Source organism: Zootoca vivipara, chromosome 10 (genome assembly GCF_963506605.1).
Source record: "Zootoca vivipara chromosome 10, rZooViv1.1, whole genome shotgun sequence".
NCBI lineage: Eukaryota > Metazoa > Chordata > Lepidosauria > Squamata > Lacertidae > Zootoca > Zootoca vivipara.
The window spans coordinates 26,407,668-26,430,436 of record NC_083285.1 but is presented as its reverse complement, the minus strand read 5'-3'; the positions used below and the strand labels follow the sequence as shown (position 1 = coordinate 26,430,436).

The 22,769-nt window shown below is 40.3% G+C and overlaps 1 protein-coding gene across 1 annotated transcript in view; it reads right to left on the bottom strand.

Annotated features, from left to right (window-relative positions):
• Positions 1 to 2,642: 2,642 nt before the first annotated feature.
• The window catches only part of SRGAP1 (SLIT-ROBO Rho GTPase activating protein 1), a 112,992-nt gene continuing 92,865 nt past the window's right edge, over positions 2,643 to 22,769 (bottom strand). The window contains exons 13-22 of the mRNA XM_035128372.2: positions 20,453 to 20,513; positions 19,782 to 19,859; positions 16,823 to 16,957; positions 16,045 to 16,150; positions 14,282 to 14,506; positions 11,980 to 12,059; positions 9,830 to 10,010; positions 8,571 to 8,705; positions 7,310 to 7,655; positions 2,643 to 6,068 (exon numbers count right to left, since the gene is read on the bottom strand). Coding sequence (XP_034984263.1) covers positions 5,691 to 6,068; positions 7,310 to 7,655; positions 8,571 to 8,705; positions 9,830 to 10,010; positions 11,980 to 12,059; positions 14,282 to 14,506; positions 16,045 to 16,150; positions 16,823 to 16,957; positions 19,782 to 19,859; positions 20,453 to 20,513 — 1,725 coding nt within the window. The 3' untranslated portion in view covers positions 2,643 to 5,690. The remainder of the gene's footprint in view (positions 6,069 to 7,309; positions 7,656 to 8,570; positions 8,706 to 9,829; positions 10,011 to 11,979; positions 12,060 to 14,281; positions 14,507 to 16,044; positions 16,151 to 16,822; positions 16,958 to 19,781; positions 19,860 to 20,452; positions 20,514 to 22,769) is intronic.

The window sequence follows — 22,769 nt, the reverse complement described above, 5'->3', positions numbered from 1 at the left end:
GCTTCTTGGCCAACAGGATCATGGTACCCCAAGAAGAGAGAAATCAGGCCAAAGCATCACTCCTTTCCCTCTTAACCAGGAACTGACCCCAGGTCATGGCAGTTATATATGCTAAATCCTCACTACCTTGGACAGCTGAACAAGCTTCTCAGGCCTCAGCTTATCACCTCCATAGAATGAGTCAGTTGGCAGGTGCCATGTTATTTGTGATGGCAAGATATCCCAAGCAGACTTTCCAAAGTTTGCTCCAAGTTAAGTAGATGTAAATCAGCTGAGCAGTGATATATTTTCCTTTAACAAAACACTTCAGAGGGATTCTTTATTCATACCTCACCTAACATTTTCCTGGCGCTGTTGCATCCATAATAAGGAACATTTGTATTAGTTAAATATTGAAGCAGGTTTCTTGTTAAAGTACAAAAAGGGATGTGATGGAGATAAAACAAGACAAGCAGGAGATAAAAGGGTTGTGCCTTTGCGACATCAAGATTTACCATTGAATAGTAGGGTGAATATGCAGCTACCTCCCTTTGTAACTCTGTCGTACTGAAGAGGCTATTTCTGGAGACTCAGCTCCATGCAAAATACATGATTTGGCATCAATGTTATATAAAAAGAAATGCAAGGAATGCAATGCAGTGCATGGAGTTTCCTTTCTTAGCATTACGCATCTCCTTCATGCATAGTTTTTCTGCATTATTTCCTTCCAGAAGACGCAAATAATTCAAACTTGGTATATCCCTGTTCAGTTCTTATTGGCCCCTTCATACTGGCGTTTTATTGCAGCTGTGTTCTGCGACATGGTCTTGACACAATAATAGTGCATTAGTTAGTGGTGGATTTATTCTGCTCAAGTTGTATGTACATCTCCAATGATACCACATTATTGCTGCCCTGAGGGGCTATGGCTCAACCAAAGTGGGACAAAATAAACCAGGACATTTGTGCTATAAAAAAAAGTTATGGGATTTCAGCATGAAGTTACAGGATATGCTGTGATTGACACAGCGGAACCACTCCAAAAATTGCTGTCACAAGCGGTATTGAAAGTGGGATTCTGTGTAACTATCCAATAGCACCATGAGCACAAATCATAATAAACGCAGAATAAAAAGGATGTTTGCAGGACCCTATAAGGTATGGTTTTCCCCTTAATATTCCTTCCAGTGAATCAGAAAATTATTGGCTCATAGCTGTTTTGGAGGGAAAAATAACCTTCAAGTTGGGGTTTTTTCTGGAGTGCCTTTTGTGTTTGGTCGACATACCTTCAAGGCAGTCCTTGCAGCTACACCCCTCCTTGAGTGAGGGTCTTGGATGGCAGATAGCTTGGGTGAGAGCCAGGTGTACTAGTGTTATAGACAGTAATCTGTGTGATCTATGGGTAGGAATTTGTTTATATATTTTTATGGTTCTGCCAGTGAATGTTTGGTCTCCTGCTGTTTTTGCAGCTCTTTTGTAGAGCAAAAATGGTGCTAGAGTTGGAGTGAATGTGTGCAAGTAGAATAGGGAAAGTGATATTGGACGACTACTGGGTATTGTATGGTTTGTGTAGATGCGAAAGAATGTGCCTTGGACGAGAAATGAAAAGGGAAGGGGTTTCTTATTTTTTAAATGTGCTGCTATCTTAATGTTTTGGGTTTTTTGTTGTTTTATATTGCAGTTTTTCAGTTTAATTCTTTATTATTATTTTTGTGAACCGATTAGAAATTGTGTTATTAAGCAGTATATAAGTAAATGAATCTACTATACATTTTGGGAAATGGTTTGTCCATTTGTTCTCTATAGTTTTGGCTGCCTCTTTAGAGTGTGTTGCCAAGCTTGGCACAACAGTTTTCATAGTGGAGGCAGCCATCTTTGGGGATTTTTGGACCCTAGCTGCCCTTTTGAATCAAGATGGTGGACCAAAACATGACTTTGTGTGATTTCACCTGTTGTTGTTTTGCATAGGCTTGCCACCTATTGAAAACTGTCATCAAACAGGGGTTCCTGAGGTGGAGCAAATTTTATCACTGTTAAGAGGATGCCAGGTGTCATTTTGTCAGACATCACTTTGGTGTGACTTCACATGGTATTTGGCATGACAAGCCCTAACTCACAAATCACACTATTTGGAAACCACAGTATATTTTGCTTTCTAAAAAATACCTGGGCAGTGCGAGACACTCCTCACTTAGATAAATGTATATGGAGTCATCTGTGTTCTTTGTCTACCATTTCTGCTATGCATCCTGGAATGTGTTACAGTTGCTTTCATGAGTTGGAATTGAAAGAGGAGAGTTTGTTCGGTTTGAATCTGGACAGGGAAAAAGAAACGAGTTCTAAGCCTTTTTTAAAATGGCTGGTAGAAGTGGTCTTTGTACTTTGTGGCTGTCTGGGTTTGCTGTTGGCTTTGGGAACAGCACTACCTTCATGAATGGCAGCTTGCTTACCTGTTCAAGCTTGTACACTTGTAAATAAATGAGGTATTTCCAAGCACCGTAAGACTCCCAGGCTGCCTCCACTACAGGTAAATGACCCTGTAAAGGTGTCTTGGAACTTGGGGAATTGGGCCTCATTAACACTGAGCCTAGAAAAGGCATATGCAAGGATACGAATGCGTAGAAATATGTTGATAATTAGACATCATTAAAACAAAACAAACACAGACAAAACTACCCTTATTTATTATATAAAGTTACACTATGAGAAACAAATCTGAATGTATATTGAAGCCTGTAATGGTACATGCCAAAATGTACAGTACTATACATAAAAGTGCATTGTCACAACAGCTTAACAGTACATTTTCTTCTTTTAAGACTGTGCAATTGTAACTCTCCTGTTGTCTGAGAATGGAAGGAATGCAATGGGAATGCAGCGGAACATGAAATGGAACTGCAACAATACAAGAGCAAAGTTAAAGCTCCTCTAAAAATGTAAAGGCACTTTCACATGTACATACTACAGATGTACATTGACACAATTAGGTAACAGTCAACAAGCAGGAAGCTACCAGCACTGCAATCTATCAAACTGACAGTCAAGGACAATACTGATTTGATTAGGTACACAGGCAAGTTACCCTTTTACTATACAGCCTGTAGCTGTATCAGTCTTTCCTGTTAAATATCCATTTACTATACTTCAAGTAGCTATAACAAACCATCAAACTACACACATTTAACTCGCGTGAATGTTCTAAGCAGAAGCAATCACTGGATGCACTGTTTCTAATATTTCCCCCCCTCTCCACTAAACAATCTCTAATATAAGCAGTATGGAGGCTGGTACAGTTATTCAGACGTACAGCGTTTCCCTATGCAATTTCATGATACAGGCACCCACCTTAAGTTTTGCCACACAACCTATTAATACAAAGTCACTAGGCTAGAATGCACTTAAAGGAACGGCAACGCTTCCATTTGTCCCATAGGTCCTAGATTTGGGCTCGTTACAAAAATAATTCCTAGCCTTGCATGGGCCATGGCAACACTTCACTATGATTAGCATTAGCTAAAACAGGCATCCCCAAACTGCGGCCCTCCAGATGTTTTGGCCTACAACTCCCATGATCCCTAGCTAACTGGATCAGTGGTTGGGGAAGATGGGAATTGTAGTCCCAAACATCTGGAGGGCCGAAGTTTGGGGATGCCTGAGCTAAAAGCTCACTATAGAGTCCAGGAGCTTAGTTAAGCTTCCAGGGTGCAGTCTAGGGATATGGGATAGAGTTCCTCTCTAGATAGTGGCAGCTTTGGTGAATGTAACATTTCCTATGGTCTATTGTGGCAAACAAAATAATCATATATACTGTCTCACTAAGTGAATTCTTTGTCATCTTGTTTTTCAAATTTATGAATTCCACCCAGATCTGGTTTCCAATTTTGGCTTGTAAATAGCTTCATCATCTGAGATGAAAATGTTTCTCTCTCCCCCATTTTAGGGCACAAATAACTAACAGAGATGTGCGTGCAGGGCTGGCTCACAGATGTTCATGTGGGCAACTTCTTTGCAAAGCTACTTACGTCTTTGCCATGTCCATGCTACATGTGATTTGGCAATCCCATTCAGCTAAATATAATTAGTAAACAAACTGCAATGGGAGTAAATCAGCCCCAAACAACAATGGTAGTAGCTATGATGCCCTTAGGTAATTCTTTCTACGATAAATTCTCCTGTGGAGTGAGGTGGTGACCTTTTATAAACATTCACAGAAATGATATAGCTTACTGTTAAGTTTGTGCAAAACACAAACATAGATCATATGTAACAGTAACAACAAAGATGAAGCACTATGCAGGTTGATAGCTTCACTCACACATAAACACACATGAAAAAAGTAATGACGTTAATTTTGGGAAAAAAGTGGTTCTGATACATTTTGTTCAGATTCTAGAGTAGAAAATAAGATCTTTGCCCTGTGAACAACCTCTCGTCTCAAAAGGAGTTATTCCAGTTTAGAAATCAAAATTCACCTGAATAAATACACTTGAGAAACAGCATTCTCTTTTGTATACAGTAGCCCCTTTCACATGCCACAAGGAGCAATAAAACCATGGCTTACTATGAACCAGTGCATGCTGTTCAATCTGTCCTACTCTTCTTGGAGCCAGGAGTAACAAACCACAAAACCTGGCTTTGTCTTACGAACCCACACTGGTTTGTTTCTTGCAAACAAACCACTAGTGGCAAGCTACAAACAAATTGCAAGAGCTAGCTACTGCTTGTTCCTGGCTTACCACTCATGGTTTGTTTCTTGCAAAGACTTGCTCGAGTCAAGCCTCGTGGTTTGTTTCTTCCACCTCTAGGACTTGTTCACAGAAAGCAATAAGCCACGTCTTACTGTGATGTGCAGGCCAATGTGTTTCAGAAGGATATAGCAGCTTTAAAGTGTAGGTTTTCTAGGAATGTTTTGTTACAAATCATTGATTAGCTAAGTATCTGCAGAGACATCTAAACCATCGGCTCATAGGAATGTAAACGTTTTTTTGTAGTGATTTGTTTGTGTGAACAGTTATCTGAAAGAACTGGTGGCTAAAAATCTACCTTTATTGCAGTGCAGCAAGCCTGAGTGCAACCATTAGAAACTATTCTATATAGCATTTCTGACAACAGGCTTTAACTTTGATTTAGAGAGCTGCCATCTACGTCGGTGTGAGATGCAAATACATTCTCCATATGCAGTACTAACCCTACCAACACACACACACACACACACACACAAAGTATTTTGAAGGAAATGTCTTTCCTGATTCACTTCTTAATAATTCTCAAGATACAAACTTTTAGTCCATATAAAAAATTGAACTATACTGCAGCCAATTACAAGTAAACAAATCCATTAATTAGTCCCTTACAAATGACCACTCATAAGTCTAAAAACTAGAGTAAGTGTAACTTATTGAACCTCACGGGATGCTGGCTGTGACCTGTGATGCTTTTATTATAAAAGGTGCAATGTGGAGTTTTCAAGTAAAAGCACGTGTTCCTGTTGTTTTAAAACGACGCACACTGAACTGTCCAGTTTAAAAATTGGACCCATGTTAATGTAGGTAGCTTGGAGACATTATACTAAAACATTTTTTTAAAAAAACGAAACAAAACCTCTCCCGTTATAAATAAGAAACGAATGGTGTGATGGAACACAAGACATTTATCAGTGCTCCATCCTTTTGGTAGTTCACTCCATGCTTGTCACACAAACTGCTTGGTTTTCACATTGTGCAAGACTTGTCTGCTGGACCTTGGGAAGGAGAGGAAGGGCCCACGGCTGGGTTTGTTTTTGGAAGAATGATGGGCTTTGGCCTAAGGGCAGGCGGTTTCAGTTGCACCCCCATCCTGGGTGCTACCATGGGCTTGAAGGTACTCATAGTATCACTGGAAGAGCTGGCGCTGCGCCGAATCTGAGGCTCGGTGCTTCTTAAGAGGACACTGTGAAGAGGGCTCAGGGATTCTGTGGAGGCGGTGCTGGAGGGGGAATTTTTCATTTGTTCCAAGGTATCCAGCACTACATCTGGGGCATGTTTTGCAGAGCTTTGACGTTCTAGTTCCCGGAGTTCATTCAGAGCCGTGTTCATTGTTTCTTCAATATCCTGTTCCAAAGGAAGAAGCGAGTTTGCTAAAGATTAATGAAATACTGTACCGAACACCAAAGATGGCATGGGGGATTGCGCTGAGCCTCCTCCCTACACATCATGGTGTAAACGAAATCTCTTTCTCTTTCTTGTGTGTGAGAGTGAACATATTAACCAAGCACCAGTATTATTGAGGCGTAGGAATGCCTCAATAGATAACTACATACATGTTTACAAAATACCAAGAACACCATGTGTAAAACTATTCAGTCACAGCAAGGTGCAAGCAAGAACAATACCAGGTGTTTCCTGCTTATCTGAAGCACAATACCTATTTTTCAGATAATAATAAAAAATACTCATGTTTTTATCCTTAGCACTATACTTGGGGCTGGATGAACTAGTGCTACAGTGCTTCTCCTGGGCAACAGAGAAGTGGACACGCTGCAAGAAGTATGTGTTATTTGGGATTTGCTGTGCAGACTTGCTACTTTTCAAACTTTAAAAAGTAGCTTAAGTAATACTGATATTATATAAATGCTCTTCGCCTATTGTAGTAGAGCCATGAAGGAAAACCGGTTGGAATTCAATGCTGGGCCTGTTCATGAGTACACCCACTGAAGTTAATAAACATGAAAAATTTAGGTTCACTGTGTCTATTCCAAATAGGACTTAGCTGAATAGAATCCCCAAGGTTAAAAAAGGGATGTGAAAACAGGTATGTCTTGTAGTTGATTTTTAAAGAGTGGAAGAGACTGGACCACGTGAGTATCTCTGAGTTCCAAATATAAGGTGCAAGCAGCATGAATTTAACATTAATATGACAATAAAAGGAAAGGTAGTACAAAGATCATATTATGGACAAGGAAGATTAGATGAAATGCAGAGTGAAGAATAGATATCAGTAGTTTAAGATGAAATTTAGGAAGACCAATGAAAAAGGCACTGAAGTAATCAAGTATGGATAAAATAAGAGTCTCACTGTTATCTGCTATCTTGCTTACCTTTATCATTAAATATATCCAGCCATCATGTAAAACACAGAATTAACTCAGAGGTGAGGCATCCCTTTTTGTGTACCTGCACACATTACCAAGCTGATGTGAACACAACACAAGCAAGGAACTAGAAATAAACACTAATAGCACAGCCACCAGGACACCAGATTGAGGTTATAGGCTTAGTTATCTCAAAAGTTCACACTAACATTCCCTGTAGCAGAGAAAGCAACAACTCCTATGTTAACTCACAAGACGCACCTGAGCAATTGCCTCTGGGTCAAGTGGTTTGTGATCATTGAAAACTGGGTATTGGCCAGATGATGTTGATCTTCTAATAGGTGGACTGTCAATTTTCTTCAGGGATTCATGCCTACTAATATTGGTGAGGCTGCCATGACCAGGCCTTCGTCTCCTTTCTGGGCTATCTGTATTGAGGCTGCGGTTTTGAAGGGCAACACGAGAAGCGCTGTGGCTTGTCATACTGGGGGAACCCAACTCCAGCGATGAATTGGCAAGGCTGTGCGGTTGATGAACTGGACAGTGTCCATCGCTGGTTCTGCCAGGGCGTCTCCCGGGAAGCGAGAGTTCAGGTCTCTTGCGTTGCCTGCACAGAGAGGCAAAGTGAAGACACAGGAAATGAAACAAAGAACGTATAAATCATATCTGCCAATACATGTTGCCCAACAAAATGTGTTGGTGTGATGAATGCGAGCTGTGAAGCAAGTCCACCAGTTCAAATATTATCTCAACTATGAAGGTCTAGATCAGGCATCCCCAAACTGCGGCCCTCCAACTCCCATGATACCCTAGCTAACAGGACCAGTGGTCAGGGATGGTGGGAATTGTAGTCCAAAACATCTGGAGGGCTGAAGTTTGGGGATGCCTGGTCTGGATCAGTGTTTCCCAAAGTGGGAGATACTGCCCTCTGGAGGGGGCTGGGTCGATCTGGGGGGGGGGGCTGAATAAAAATAAAGGGGTGGTGGAAGCATAAAGAAAGAAGCTAAGAAAATTTTGAAAAACCATTTGTATATGTTTCACCTGTTGTGTAGTGACACTTGCCACTAGGTTGGGGCACTGTTGCAGGATGGCGATAATGCCTCCCCTGGATCTGACGGTCATGCTGGAGGTGGGGGGCTATCCTGGGTTTGGGTAAACCCTTTTCAGCTGCACCCAGTCCTAGGATGTGGATCACAGCTTGCCTATTTGGCCAATGGCAGGCAGGCTGTGGCACCACCCCCGCCCCTGGGGCAGATCGGATTGAGCTGGCGGGGGGTGGGGTGGGGGGTGAGTTGTTGTTTTTCCTGAAAAGGGGGCGATAGGCCAAATAAGTCTGCGAACCTGTGGTCTAGATGATCTTTGTCAAGCCAGTATATTTTATGCCTCAAACCCCCATGAATGAAAAATCTACACAGTTGTTTCATGGATTGCCAAAATAATACACGTGGTGTGCTTTTAATGTCCTCAAATGCAATATAAACGCCACGTATTTAGTTAATGCTGAGTACTCATTTCAATATACCTTCCGGAATATATTTCGGGTTGACGATCTGTGGGAGAGTTCATATCCTTAGAGGAGGACTTGTCCTCTGTTACTGGTCCACTGCTGGCTTCACTATCTGCTTTCTGGCTCAGTGTGTCTGAAAATGTATCATCCCTGAGCAGAAAAGACAGGTCACAATATAATTCTTGAGAAACCAATATTATTGGGTGGAAAGAGTAAGAGCAGTTCATGATCTTCCCCCTCTCCATTTTCAGTCATCTCCTTCTTGTTAACAACCACTATAACCATTATATTCAAAGGCATTAGGTAGATATATAATCAAACATCGGCCAATAGGAGGAATGCAATTGAAAAATTAGGAAGCTCTGCATGGCCAGAAGAATATTCACAGCTGAGCTTCTCTTTATAATTTGCCTCCTAGCTTCAGCTTTGTAGATGCTCCTAAGTGACATTTTGCCTTCCAAATGGCAACTGAGAAGGTATCACAATAAGGAAGCAAGCAATGTATCTTCCAATTAGCCTAACAAGGGTGCCGATACTTTTAGGAGATGGAAAGCATGCTTTTTCAAACAGAATTCTGAAAAAGGCAGAGAGACAGGAAAAGTGTAGTCATATTCACATTAAAAAAAACACCTGTGGGCTGCAAATGACATAGAGGATGGTTTCAGTTTAAGACTGAGAATTCTCAACCTTTTTGGATTTGGCAGCCCTCTTCCATTATTACAGCTGCTGTAAGCAGCGTTTCTGCTTATTTAAGTTATTTCTATACTGCTCTTCATATAAATATACTTCACAATATTTAGTGCTTTTTGTGTGTGATGATATTTACCAGTAAGAGGAACAGTCATTCCTCTTTTTTTGCTGCCTATGGCGGCCATTTTATGCAGCCAGCTACAGCACTTTAAGTTAGGAGTACCAGCACTTCATTTTTTTTTAACAACAAAAAAGCACTGTCCAGGACAGTTCACAATAAGATATTACAGTAAAATATATCACTATATGCTACCTACCAGAGGGGAGAGGGAGAGAATGAAGACATAAAGGAGGAAATGATGCTCAAACACTGATTGGCTCTTTGCAGCAGGAAATTGTCCTAGGGTCCTAGCTTCCACAAGCATTCCCACCCCTATCTGGAACCCCACTCCAGGGGCTCTGCCCCACAGCTTTGGTTTATAGGGCCTGTACAATTTCTACCAATTGACCATCGGTACTTGACTAGATTGGTCTGATTTGGCATTATGACAACTTCTAGTTTGCACCACTTAGCTGTTCCTTACATATCTTGAACCACTATGTATTGGTGAGGTACAAGGCCGTCAATTCCATTGTGTCTTCCTTCCCACCAGTCATCAGAAGCTCTATGATATAAGAGCAGGGAGGCCCCTTTTTTAAAAGACAGCTCTCGTGCAGATCTTCCAACATAGTCAAACTTGGCAATAGCTTCTATTGGTTCACATTCTGCAGAGGAAAGATGAAGCACAATGTATTAGACGGGGGGGGGGGGGGAAGTACTCGGGAGGAAGAATTGCTCATAAGGAACACATAATGGATGCAAGCAAAGGTGAAGAGAGAAAGACTTTTATCCAGAAATGACATACTGCTGATCAAGAAAATAAGCCCCATAGAATTTGTGGAGCTCTTTTTCTTGCCCTTACGATATTTCCAGTGACAGGGACAAAGAGAACACTTGGGATCTGCAAGAAACTTAGATTTTTGGAATGGTCAGTCGCAGAATGAACAAGTGCAATTTTCTATCAGCTGTTTACAATGACGCCAACAATCCTGCGTGAGACTTTTATGGGCTGCCCTCAGAGTTTTGATTAGAAACCAACTTCAGATCCAGATAATACTGTCATCAAGTTGTGGGATAATGATTCTTTGATGAATCAGCCTCATGTAGCCAATACCTTTAACTTTAATTAAAGCATGAAGGGGTTACAACCATAGAGTAAGCTATGTTTACAAAAAAACAAACAACAAGAACAACAACAACACCAACACAAGTTACAACACCCTTTTACAGAGAGTTGATAAAATAGGTCTTGTGAGCTTCAGTCAGTGTGAATACAGTTATACTGAGGAACAAAATAGTTCCACCTTTGCAGCTCCTTTGAAATTACAATGACACAACTACTTCCTTGACCGTTTAAAAAAAAATTCCTTCACCTATCTATAAATACAGAGGAGATATTCCTCTGTATTCCAACAAAAACATTGCATTTCTTTTGTGTGAATTCTACATCAGCCATGATCCATCTGTTTCGGGCTTCCTCAGGAAATTCACTCCGATTTCCTCTGGAAACGGATACTGTAAACTATTCGTTTTGAATTAGAGCAAAATAAATTCTAAAATGCCTCAGATATTGCTGATGATATATATGTCTAGTTCAGAGGCTGCTAATATGGTGACTGTTAAGTGCTGGTGTGCTTGCAGAGGACTTCCCTGGTACCCTCAGAGTCTCCCAACTCTTCCCCCTGCTGAAATTAGGCTTGAAAAAAGCACTCCTTTGCAGCCAATAGAATAAGCTAAATCTTGTGATGTGTGAGTGGTGCCCACAACAGATTCTTAGTGTTGTTGTTTTTTTTTGGGGGGGGGAGAACCCTTTCCTGTCCACTGTGGTCCTGCTGACCCCCCTCCCTGCTGCTATTAAACCAAAGCAAAATGCACAAATGGCACCTTCCTTCCCTTGACTAATACTAGCTTCAAAGGGAGATTTCCAACAGCAACACCACCCCGAGAATCTGAAGCCAAGCTGTCAATTGATGGCTCAAAAAAAGATGAGTCCCTGACCAGAAAGACAGCTTTGGGTAAACTCCACAGTAAAGCCAGTAAGAAAACTGAGGTGAAAAGAACCCTGACCAGAGGGAAGACTTCAAGTGAAGTTCTCTGTATGGCTTGTGAGTTAACCAAGATTAAATGTCTTTCTGTAAATAGCGGAAGGACAGGAATATGAGTGCGAAGGTCTGGGTCCATTGCATGATGGAGCAAGCTGAGGCCTGAGTGCTCATGCACACCTGGAGCCAGGTGCGCTAATGCCGGAGGAAACAGGCCTCTAGAGACCCTGCTGACTTCCTCCCCCCCCATTTACCTAAAAGCAGCAACGCAAACCACAGCACTGTGCACAAGAGTGTTTAAAATGGCACTTAGGACATGACACCGAGCCAGAAATTTGTGCTGAAATGCAGAATTCTTTCACTTGACCTTCCTTCTAACTGTGTTATGCAGGAAAGAAGCAAGGAAACAGCTGGCCAATGACAGATCAGTGTTAAAGACAAAAACAAGAAATACACAAAAAAGGAAGAAAGAAACACTGTGCCAGAGATTCTTCATTTAAAAGGAGAGGTGATGAGGAAAACAGCATTTCCTTCGTCAATTACATATACATGGAAGGGGGGGAAAACATGGCAAACAACACAAGGGTCCTACCATCCTCACTGGTGTGTGGTCCTGTACCAGCATCTAGGTCCACTTCTTCTAAAGTACCATGTTCACTATAAGGACTATCACTGTTGAGACAGTACCATATGAATTAATACCTTATGGATGGACACATTCATCATTAAAAAATCAATTAAGCTGCCATATTATTAACATACTGTTCCTGCAAACACTACTTAACATTTTCAGTTAAGACAAAGCACTCCTAGAATCTTAAAACACTTTTATCACCTCTTTTTTAATCTAGATGTCAGATAATCTCCTTGGTATTATTTCTCTCTCCCCCCTCTCTCTAACAGCTTTTTCTTCTTTTTAAATTGGATAGTGTTATGTAACCTGGACAGTGTTTTACTCATATGAAAGCGGGGGGGGGGGGGCAAAAGGTTGCCTTAATGGAATGCTGCCTAAAGACACAAACCAGAAGTCCTTCTAGTTACAGGCAAACCTGTGTAATATTAATCTGGGTTTAAAATCCAAAAGCAGTCTTCGAAGAAGGCAACTGGGAGCAGAAAAGGGGTTGTAGGGAAAGGAGGAAGCAAAGAACTCTTTAATCCGTTCCGTGATGGTCATTTTCCTACTCCAAAACAGCTGTTTCTGAACTCTCCTTCCTCAAGATACTATAGATTATTTTTTTTAAAGAAAGGACTGTCAAGATAATGTTACAAGCATCTGTGTGTAACATCTAGTTTGACCCTGAGTACTGGCGCCTGGTGTCCTGATCTCAACACTCTTCAGTGACAGAAAATCACAATGGAAAAAAAGAATCAATTTTGCTCTGTGGCATCAATTTCATGTTCAAACCCACAAGGGATGAACTGATGACACTTTAAAAAACGTATAAGGCCAACTGCACCAGAAAAAGCTCTAATATGGAAATGGTATGGGTCACAAAGTATTACTCTTATTTGATGTATTTTCAGCTATTCTCATTTTAAAGCCCACCACCTTGTTTTAAATGACAGGTCTTTAAGAGACAGGGATAGGGTTAGCTGTCTTAAATTATCAGGAAAAGAATGAATTGATCATGTTTTGCCATTTCAGAGATTGCTTCTTGAAAACGAAGTACCCTAAAAACTTACTAATTGTTTTCAGATAGATGGGAGAAGTTTTGTTTTAACTATAACTAGATAGGCCAAATGGGAGTAGCTGATGTTCAATAAAACCAGCCAAAAGATCTCATTTATTTTTGATGCAAATAACAATCATGCTAAATCTGTTCAGTCCTAAAGGACACTTTTTAGACATCTTTCCCACAAATTGGTCCTCAATGCAGCTTGCAATAAAATAATTAAAGACAGAATAACAGCAGCATAAGCACTAAACTTTGGTACTAAAACTAAGGAAGAGATAACAAGGCAGTTTGCTTCAAAATGACTTTCTGGAACGCACAAAACCTGACCAAACTAGCATGCTTTTACAAACATCTGCTTTTATGTAACATGGCCATTTATGCTGAACCATTTCCCTGTCAAGTAGACCTTAATCAACTGGCTTTTAAAACCACTAAAATGATATTAGGCATAATTTCACATAGCTGACAGACTGGAAAACATGTGGGCCACAAAGAGACTTGCTCAACCTGACAAGTTTTATTTTAGAGAAAAAACACCTGTGGGTCATCAAGTCAGAATATGTTTTAGGTCTGGACCCCAATGCCAGTTTTCTGCTGAAAAATACGGTTTATTTTTATTTAAACCATTTTTTTAAAATTATGTTATTTATCTCATAAAATTTATATACTGCTTGGTTGTCAAAAGCCTCCATGCAGTTCACAAAAAAACCGCTTATTTTTAAATCCGCTTACTATCAATAGATCTTGAAGTAGTTTCCACGTAAAAAATTAAATAATATACAGGCATATAAATATTTGATGTGTGTTGTATATTTATGTACTTGGATTTCCTTTTTACTTAAGTATACAATAAATATACAACGCAGCACAATATCCATTTGAGCAACAATAATCCTATCAAGATAAAATTCTTAAAAAGTAAAAGAAAAGCACATTATCACTTCTTTCCTCCTGGCTGCTTGTTGCTCCTAGAAGTATGGTTTACTGCAAAAAGGAGGAATCTGGAGCCAGGCAGGGGGCAAACTTCAGTAAAAGACTGGTATGGGCCCTGACCTGGTTAAACAAGTGACTAATGTCACATATAGTTTGACCCAGAGTTAGAGGCATCTATAGCTTTTTTAAAAAAAATGCTAAATGGGGGTGAAACTTTTCACAAACTAAAAGTCATTCATACCAAACTGAAGCAATCTGACCTGGGCAAAAGAATGAAGGGCTTACCAGTATTCATCACCAGCCATACATTTCTCATAAACGGGGCCATCCAGCTCCTTAGAATCTGGAAAAATGATTTCGTGGTGAATGATGATAGTTTTGATTATTTCATTCACGTGAGCCTGACACGACACTTGCTCTTGAATGTCTGGAACAGGCATCAATGTTGGTCCAAAACAAATGGCCAGGTTATATGGATCCATCATATTTTCATCGCTGTACTGCGAAAGGCTGTTTTAAAAAAGGGGAAAAAAAGAAGAGGAGGGTTCTGGGATCGTTATGTGACCTTCCGAAACAAAAATGCATGCTTAAGCTGCATACACAGTATTACTCAACCCACCTGCCACAAGCTAGTTGCTTAATCTTGCACTGGAACGCCATAAGAGCAATTTAATTAAAAGATCTTTTTGTGACGGGTGGACATGAAGATATATGGGTTACTTGAATGACTGAGAATAATTGGTGAGAAGATGCATGGGTAACACTACACTGGGGCAGCAGATCTAAAGCAGACATCATGAGATAGGATGCCCAATGTTGGGAGGTGATGGGAGCTGCAACTCAACAGTATCTGAACAGTTACAGCTCGAAGATAAAACTTGCAGAAATGTAACAGGTGCAACAGGTTTTCGAGTGCTGAAAAACTTGCACCTGGTGCTGTCAAGGACACAGGAGTTGAACCAAAACTGCATTGAAGCCAAACTACATGTTGTTCATGTAAATATAGCCTGACACTCTCAAGGGCTATTTCAAACTTTCAGTTTTCAATCTCCTCTAGTGGTGGAAATGAGAATCCATATATTGCTATAAAGCAGCTGTTGATGATAACTTAAGCGTTTATTACAACTGAAGCTTAAAATAATTATTACTATTCTCAATTATTTTTATTTAAGGTTTTCTTGAATTACAGAAATAATACAGTGGTACCTCGACTTATTAATAACTCGACTTACGTATGTTTCGAGTTACGAATGGAGTTCCGTCCGCCATTTTGGATGTGGTTTAGATAGGATTTGTTCGACTTACGAATTTTATTTCCCCCCCCCATTGGCTTCGATTTACAAATTTTTCGACTTATGAAGGTCCGTTCGGAACGGATTAAATTAGTAAGTCGAGGTACCACTGTATATGCAATGTCTCTCCTAACATTTTTACAAATCGGTTTCATTTGTTGAGACATTGGGAAAAAAGAGGGGGATAGAAGTAGATGGGGGGGGTTTCAGGTGATGGTGTTTCTATTTTACTTAATATACGTGGGGGGGGGGTTCAGCGTCACTTGTGCAGGTTCTTTGTTGTTTCCTTTGATGGTGAGAGAGGTTGGGGTTGGCCTAGGGTATGGTTGTTCATTTGTGGTTGGCTGTAGTGGTTTTTGTTCCGTGTGTGAGTGGGGTGTGTGTGTGTGTGTTTTGGATCAGGTTAGCCATATTGATTTGTATGCTGTTGTTGGATTTTTGTCATTGTCCTGTTGGGCTGTGTATGTGATAAGGGGGAACCATACAGGGGTGAAGTCGTCTTCTTCTATTTGTCCCCATGTCAGTTTCAGAACTCTTCTCAATTATGCAAAGATTTTGGGCAGTTCTTTTTACATTTGCACAACTGCTGCATTCAAGTCATTCCTATTACAGCGAGATCTCTCAGTTCAGGGTAAAAATTATTCCAGTTTGTTTGGAAATCATGGCTTTGCTGCCAAGTGAAATATTCTCCTCTGTTAAAATGAAGGAGAATTAAAGATCAATAGAGTGCTTCTGATCGGAAGTTAATGTACTTACTGATTGAGAAAAGCAAAAAGATATCTTAGCACTATAAGGACTGATCTGGGCAAAGTCAGGAGGAGTTTTCGTATGTGAAGAGCTCTCTCATAGAGATTTTCTATTCCTGCAACATACAAGCAGACAACATACAAATAAAATCATTGGCTATGTGACGGTACAGTATACAGCACTATGAAGAGGGCATCATTTCTAATATTTCCTACTAATATTGCTGATCTCATCAAGCTCCAACTGCTAGCAAATGGCCAATTAAACTCTTTAGCGTATTTTGCCCATATCTGGAATAGTCTAAACTGGGGGAGTAAACTTGGTTGCTTCCCTTCTGACCAGAACATCTTGTCACTCAAAGGAACCGTCATTCCCTTTTTCTGCAGGCTATGGTCACTTACAAGCCTGTTAAGATGATTTATTCACCTTCAATCTGGTCCATTTCCTACCCTCACATGCTCTCCATTGGCTTGTGGGCGAGTCAGGATGCATGCAGGGGGAGACTAGGGAGAATTTTCCCATTGGGCAAGCGGAAACAGTTGCACAGACAAAACGTTTGTAGCGGTGGAGCATTGAATTTCACTATATCTCCTGTCTTCTGGAAAGGCAGCTACAATGAGGAGGTCAACGGTACATTGAGTGCAGATTCAGAAATATGTATGAATACACATATATTAACTGCAGAGGATGGCAAACTGTCTTACGGAAATTGGTGGCGGGACTTCTGAGATGCTAGTGCATTTATTAGTAAGTAACTTTGCAGGCTGTTAAAATAAATTTAACTTACTGACACAAGAAATAAGATCATTAAATCTTTCCTTAGGAAAGACAGGGTTCTCCAGCCCTCGGAAATAGAGCTTCAGTACTCCAGCAACTGAGTTAATGTCATGGTTACTTTGATCATCTGCCAAAGGATTTTCACCTGCAAAAATAAATCAAGTTAAATACTTAATATAGGCATTCTGAACAGCATTTTACTACCCAGTAGGATCCTGAGCTGTATTAAATAAATAATAACTGGTTTAGTTAAGTCCAATCTTCAATTAAAGTGAATGTAAGAGAGTAAAATAAACATTCATCTTAATTGCATAGGCCAGGCATGCCTTGAGTCATCAGCTGAGAAAAAAAGTTTATTGGGTCAGACATGCTATACTCAATCCATCTGGTCTATTTATGGACTAATGCATCTACTAAAAACTAGTCCCACTGCAATTAAGATCTAATACACTTGAGAAAAATGGTCTGAGGATTGCAGCATGCGTCAAGTCATTTGTTCAGTCAAGTCACATGCCAAGCAAATATAGATGTCTTCAAGGTGCAAATCTTTCTTAGTGCTGAAAAAAACAGTTAAAGAGATTTCAAGAACATGCGGACTGCTGTGTATTGTGATGAGAAAAATGGATTCTAAATGCCATCCCCCAGTGGAAAAGATCGAGATTTCAGACCATAAAATGTGTTTAAAATAAGGATGCTAGCAGTTGAAAGGGTTGTTGGCTGGGTAACTGTTTTCTGTTCAGGTAGCTTTAAAAACTAAAGCAAGATGCTTAGCACTTCATTGCAGCTGTTATTTAAGAAAGTCAACAATTTATATTGATTTAATACCTAGATTTTTTTTTAAAGTGGCAAACACTGTAATATTGCCTCATAGGTACTTAGGTAGGTGCCTTCTTTGAGGCACCTGCTAAAAACTATTCTGTTTCAGCAAGCCTGCCCCAGATATGTAAATAAAGTTGACAAGTATTTTAACCTATGAATCATAAAACCCACTGACAAATACCCCTTCCTTTTGGTCCATGTGGGAACCAATGACACTGCAAGCCATAGCCTTCAGAAGATCAAAAGTGATTATGAGGCTCTCGGCAGGAAGCTGAAGCAATTAAATGCACAAATTGTCATCTCATCTGTCCTCACAGTTGAACGACGTGGCCCAGGGAGAGAGGGAAAAATAGAAGTGAACAACTGGCTTCGCAAATGGTGCAAGCAGGAACGGTTTGGATTCTTAGATCACGGTCTGCTGTTTCTTGAAGATGGACTTCTGGCAAGTGATGGGCTGCACCTCACAAGGGTTGGGAGGAATGTTTTTGCCATGAAACTCAAAAACCTCACCAGGAGGGCTTTAAACTGACTTATGTGGGGGAGGGAGACAGTGGTCTTGAAGGTAGGAGTCTACCAAGTACTGAAGATGATCACCCAAATGTCAAGGACCAAATGGAGCAAACAGCATGCAGACTTAGTGGTGGGAGGAAAAAAATCCTTAAATAAGAGACATGGGCGAATGATCAATGGTCTTCAATGTCTGTATACTAATGCACAGAGCATGGGAAGTCCTTGTGCTGAACTTGACCGTAGCAGTCCTTCCAATCAGTTTTGTGGCTCATCAGCATGGCACATACATCTGTCATTCACACGGGGACTGTACTGATTTCTTAAGCAACTAATGCTATTCCAAACAAGCTGGCAACATGCAAAAACATGTGATGGCAACTCCAAAGTAGTTTGCTCCTTCATAGTGTCACTTCTCTCATTTCCAGCTTGGTTTTATTTATCTGCTACGGTAGTTGTAGCACCTGGAAGTGTCTGTAGTAAAGGAAATGAGCCTGTGTTCATTAATTACTCTGAGTGATTTGGCCCTGTTTACAAAGACCCTAGGTTTAATGTGCAGGGTTTCTTTTCACACAGAGATTCATTTCTCCCTTTTGGGGTCCGTACAAGGTACAGGCACTCTATCAACATGCTAGCCCTTGTGCAAGTGGGACAACTTCATTTCATATAACCCTTAATAATGAGGGCTTAGCCAAATTCATTAATTTAAAAAATGGTTGCGCAAAAACAATCCACAAATAAGTGTTTCAGCATGATTTGATTCTTGTGTACTCCTGTTTTGGAGGCCTGAACTGATCCCCCCCCCCCATTTTATTTAAAGGACTGAGTTTTCTCCATGGATCTATTTGAATGAAAAAACAATCTGTAAATGTCTGGCTGTAAATTAAAATGTGGACAGTCATATCCCAAAAGAGGGCACAAGTTATTATACTTTTAAGTAACTTTCACAGTTCTATCAGTATCTAAGATAATTGCTGGAGCCCAAAGGTTCAAATCCTGACGTGGTCACACACTTAAATTTCCATGTTGACTTTCACAATCGATATTATCATTTCAGTATGCATGCATATGGGAGATAAAATGCCCGAAGCCCCTCTCACTATTGTGAAAGCTCCTTTTTCCTGAAAAGCTGGAAAGGTTCTAGCTAAGTCCTGGGATGAGTATACCGTAAGACTGAATTTGTGAATGGGATCATTTTTTTATTCTAGTAAAATTCATGTCTTGGAAAGCCGCTTTGTGGGAATTGACCCTAGTCCTAAGCAGAGTGTGAAAACATTAAGAGAAAGTCTACACCTTGCCCATGGCTGGCTTTGGATCTGCTGAACCAGTACACTAAACTGCTGCCACCTGAATGTGTTGCACCCATGAATTGCTTACACTCCTCCTGCAGTAATCTGCATGTTACCCTAAGGTATTACAGTACAGTATCCTTATTGCTGAAACAGCCCCACACAAGGACAGAGATGCAGAATCTGTCAAACGGGCCATCGTCCGACATATTTGCTTATCAGGATGTGCAATAATGATTAGGTTTCAAGGAACGGAAGCATTTCTGTGTGGTTAAAAGGTTTAGAATGCTGGCTCTCACGTTACCGAAATGGAACAAAATACAATTATGTATGCATGGCAGAAAATATAATTACCTCTCTCAAATGAATTTTTAATATCATTGACTTCCACCTGGGAGCCAGATACTCTGAAAATGCCCTGGTGCTGGAGACCTGAAAAACAAGAGTAATAAAGAAATATGTGTCATTAAATTGGGTACCAAGTTATTTCAAATCAGGGAAATACTGACTTGTTACTGATTTATTAGACGTATAACCTGTTTTGTTTCTTGTTTTTTATTTTATTAAAAAAAGCGGTTTACACCATTTTGAAACACAATTCTGACTTCTAATGCCACAATTCTCACCATCTCTACTGAGAAGTAAGTCCTATTGAACTCAGATAAGTGGACCTCCTCCTCTCTCCCAACCTCATCTCTTAGCTTGCTCCTGACCCCTTTTCACTCCCCATTCTTTGCTTCTGCCATTATACTGTGTACATTCTATTCATAATTCCATTCTTTTTGCTGCCTTCCCACAGCCTCACTGTGCCTGTTTTATGAATGTGTTGTTCCACACTAGGCTTTATTCTAGAGCTCCTCACACTGCCATACTGTGAGCCTCCTTAATGCTGGATTAAAGCTTTATGACCTTCCCTAGCTGTAATCAAAAAGTGACTTAAACATCAGAAAAAAGCATAATTATTAATAAGCACAATATTCTGAAGAAACAACTAGGATTAAGTTAAATTGAATTTTTGAACTCACCATACAAGTTGATAAATCGGATGCAGCTTTCTACAATGAGGGGGATTACTTTCCCGGAGTCCTATGAAGGAAGAAAAATCACCCAAAATATACCACAAATAATATAAGAGAGATTATCTCTGCAAATAGAAATTATCAATATTAGGAAGGAATCAGCCTCAAACTCATAATGATCTGTAAACACAAACCTCACTAGAACCATACTTGTTCCAGTAATGCATTTGAGCATCAAAGGCTTTATCTTAAAAAAATATCTTCCTCAGTTTGTCAGGAGCAGAAAGTAATGCACAGCCTTTATAAGTATGCATTCTGTATGTTTTTCCTGAAGGCAGCTGACCAAATGTGATACCAAGTACCTTAAAACAAATGGACTGTTTGCCAACACTGACAAGGAAACCACATTGAAAATAGAGAGTCTTGCCTTGGGAGCGTGAAGACTTGCCAGCACCTTTTTCAGAACTTCAGTTCATACCTTGGAAGTTGAACGGAATCTGTTCCGGAAGTCTGTTCAACTTCCAAAACATTCGGAAATCAAAGCGTGGCTTCTGATTGGCTGCAGAAAGCTCCTGCAGCCAATCAGAAGCCACAGAAGCCCCATCAAACGTTCGGGTTCCAAAAGAACGTTCACCAGCTGGAACACTCACTTCCGGCTTTGCAGCATTTGGGAGCCAAAACGTCCGAATACCAAGGCATTTGGGATCCAAAGTACGACTGTAAACCATGGTTTATTAGGTTATTACACTTGAATTCGTCCTATGTATTAGATTACAAATGTAGTTCCTTATGCCTTGTGTTAGTTTTATGCCTTAATATAATTTATGGTGATGCTATACTGCTATGACATATGGCCCAAATAAATAATAACAGAAACATTTACTCATAATTAGTTAAACAACTGCTTTGGCCACTGGGCCCCTGTAGCCTAGGGCTGCCCTCGCTTCAACATCCTTGCAGTCCTAAGAGCATCTTCATTAAGCTATTCAAGGGGAATAAACAGCAATGCTATAGTTTTACAAAATTAATAAATGCGTATAGAGAGAGGGAGGGAGGAAACGTTTAATAACCACATTCACCTTTGCCAAGCTGAAATATGCATGGAATGTAAAGCAACCCCAAGGGTATTGTTTGCAGTAAGAAATTTCAAGATTAAAATGAATGTATTGTTAAATGCATTTCCATGACATTATGAAAGTGTTTGCTAAAATTTCACGTTTACCTAATTCAATGCAATCACAAAAAGCTGTCATAGATTTTTCAGGAAAAAACTACAATAAGGAATCCATTACTCAAGGTTACTATGGGATGACATGAACCGAAATAATGCATTTACCATTTTGTTAATGAGAAAAATGTTCTCCTAGATGATCCCTGGGGTTTTTCCACCACCCCTGGAAAGCCCAGGGTGCCTTTTTAATGGGAAAATGCCAGAAGTAACCCCCTGCCCCAGTCACTATGAGTTCACCCAAAATTTCAGCCTCCCACAGCTGATTTTGTTATCCAAGCAAAGAAGCAAACAAGATGCAGGAGGGACTGCCTATACACAATTTGGCCTCAATTTCTCAGAGTATTACTACAGCTGTTCTCCTGCCGCTGCTATGAAAACTACATAGTTAATATTCTGAAGGCATATCTGTGTTCTGTCACTAGCTCTATGGGGGAAAGCAATTATCCCCTCTCTTTTTCTGATTAATAGTTTTCGCATCCATTGTCTCCCGATGTTTTTTACAATGTTTGGATTTTGACTTTAGTACAAGAAGGCCAGGATAATTTTACCTCCTGGGTATTAGAGACTAGTCATATGCCTGCTATTATGCTTCCGTCTATGCTTTAGTTTAAATTCCTGCATTGCAGGGGGTTGGACTAGATGACCTCAGGATCTCTTCCAATTCTATGATTATGATGGCTAGCATGTTGATAGAGTGCCTTTACCTTGTACGGACCCCAAAGGGAGCAGACAATGAATCTCTGTGTGAAAAGAAACCCTGCACATTAAACCTAGGGTCTTTGTAAACAGGGCCAAATCACTCAGAGTAATTAATGAACACAGGCTCATTTCCTTTACTACAGACACTTCCAGGTGCTACAACTAGCAGATAAATAGAACCAAACTGAAAATGAGAGAAATGACACTAGGAAGGAGCAAACTACTTTGGAGCTGCCATCACACGTTTTTGCATGTTGCCTTCTGATCCTGCCAGCTTGTTTGGACTACCGTGGCATTAGTTGGTTAAAAAATAAGTACAGTCCCCGTGTGAATGACAGGTGCTGATTGAGTCACAAAACTGATTGGAAGAACTGCTACGGTCAAGTTCAGCGC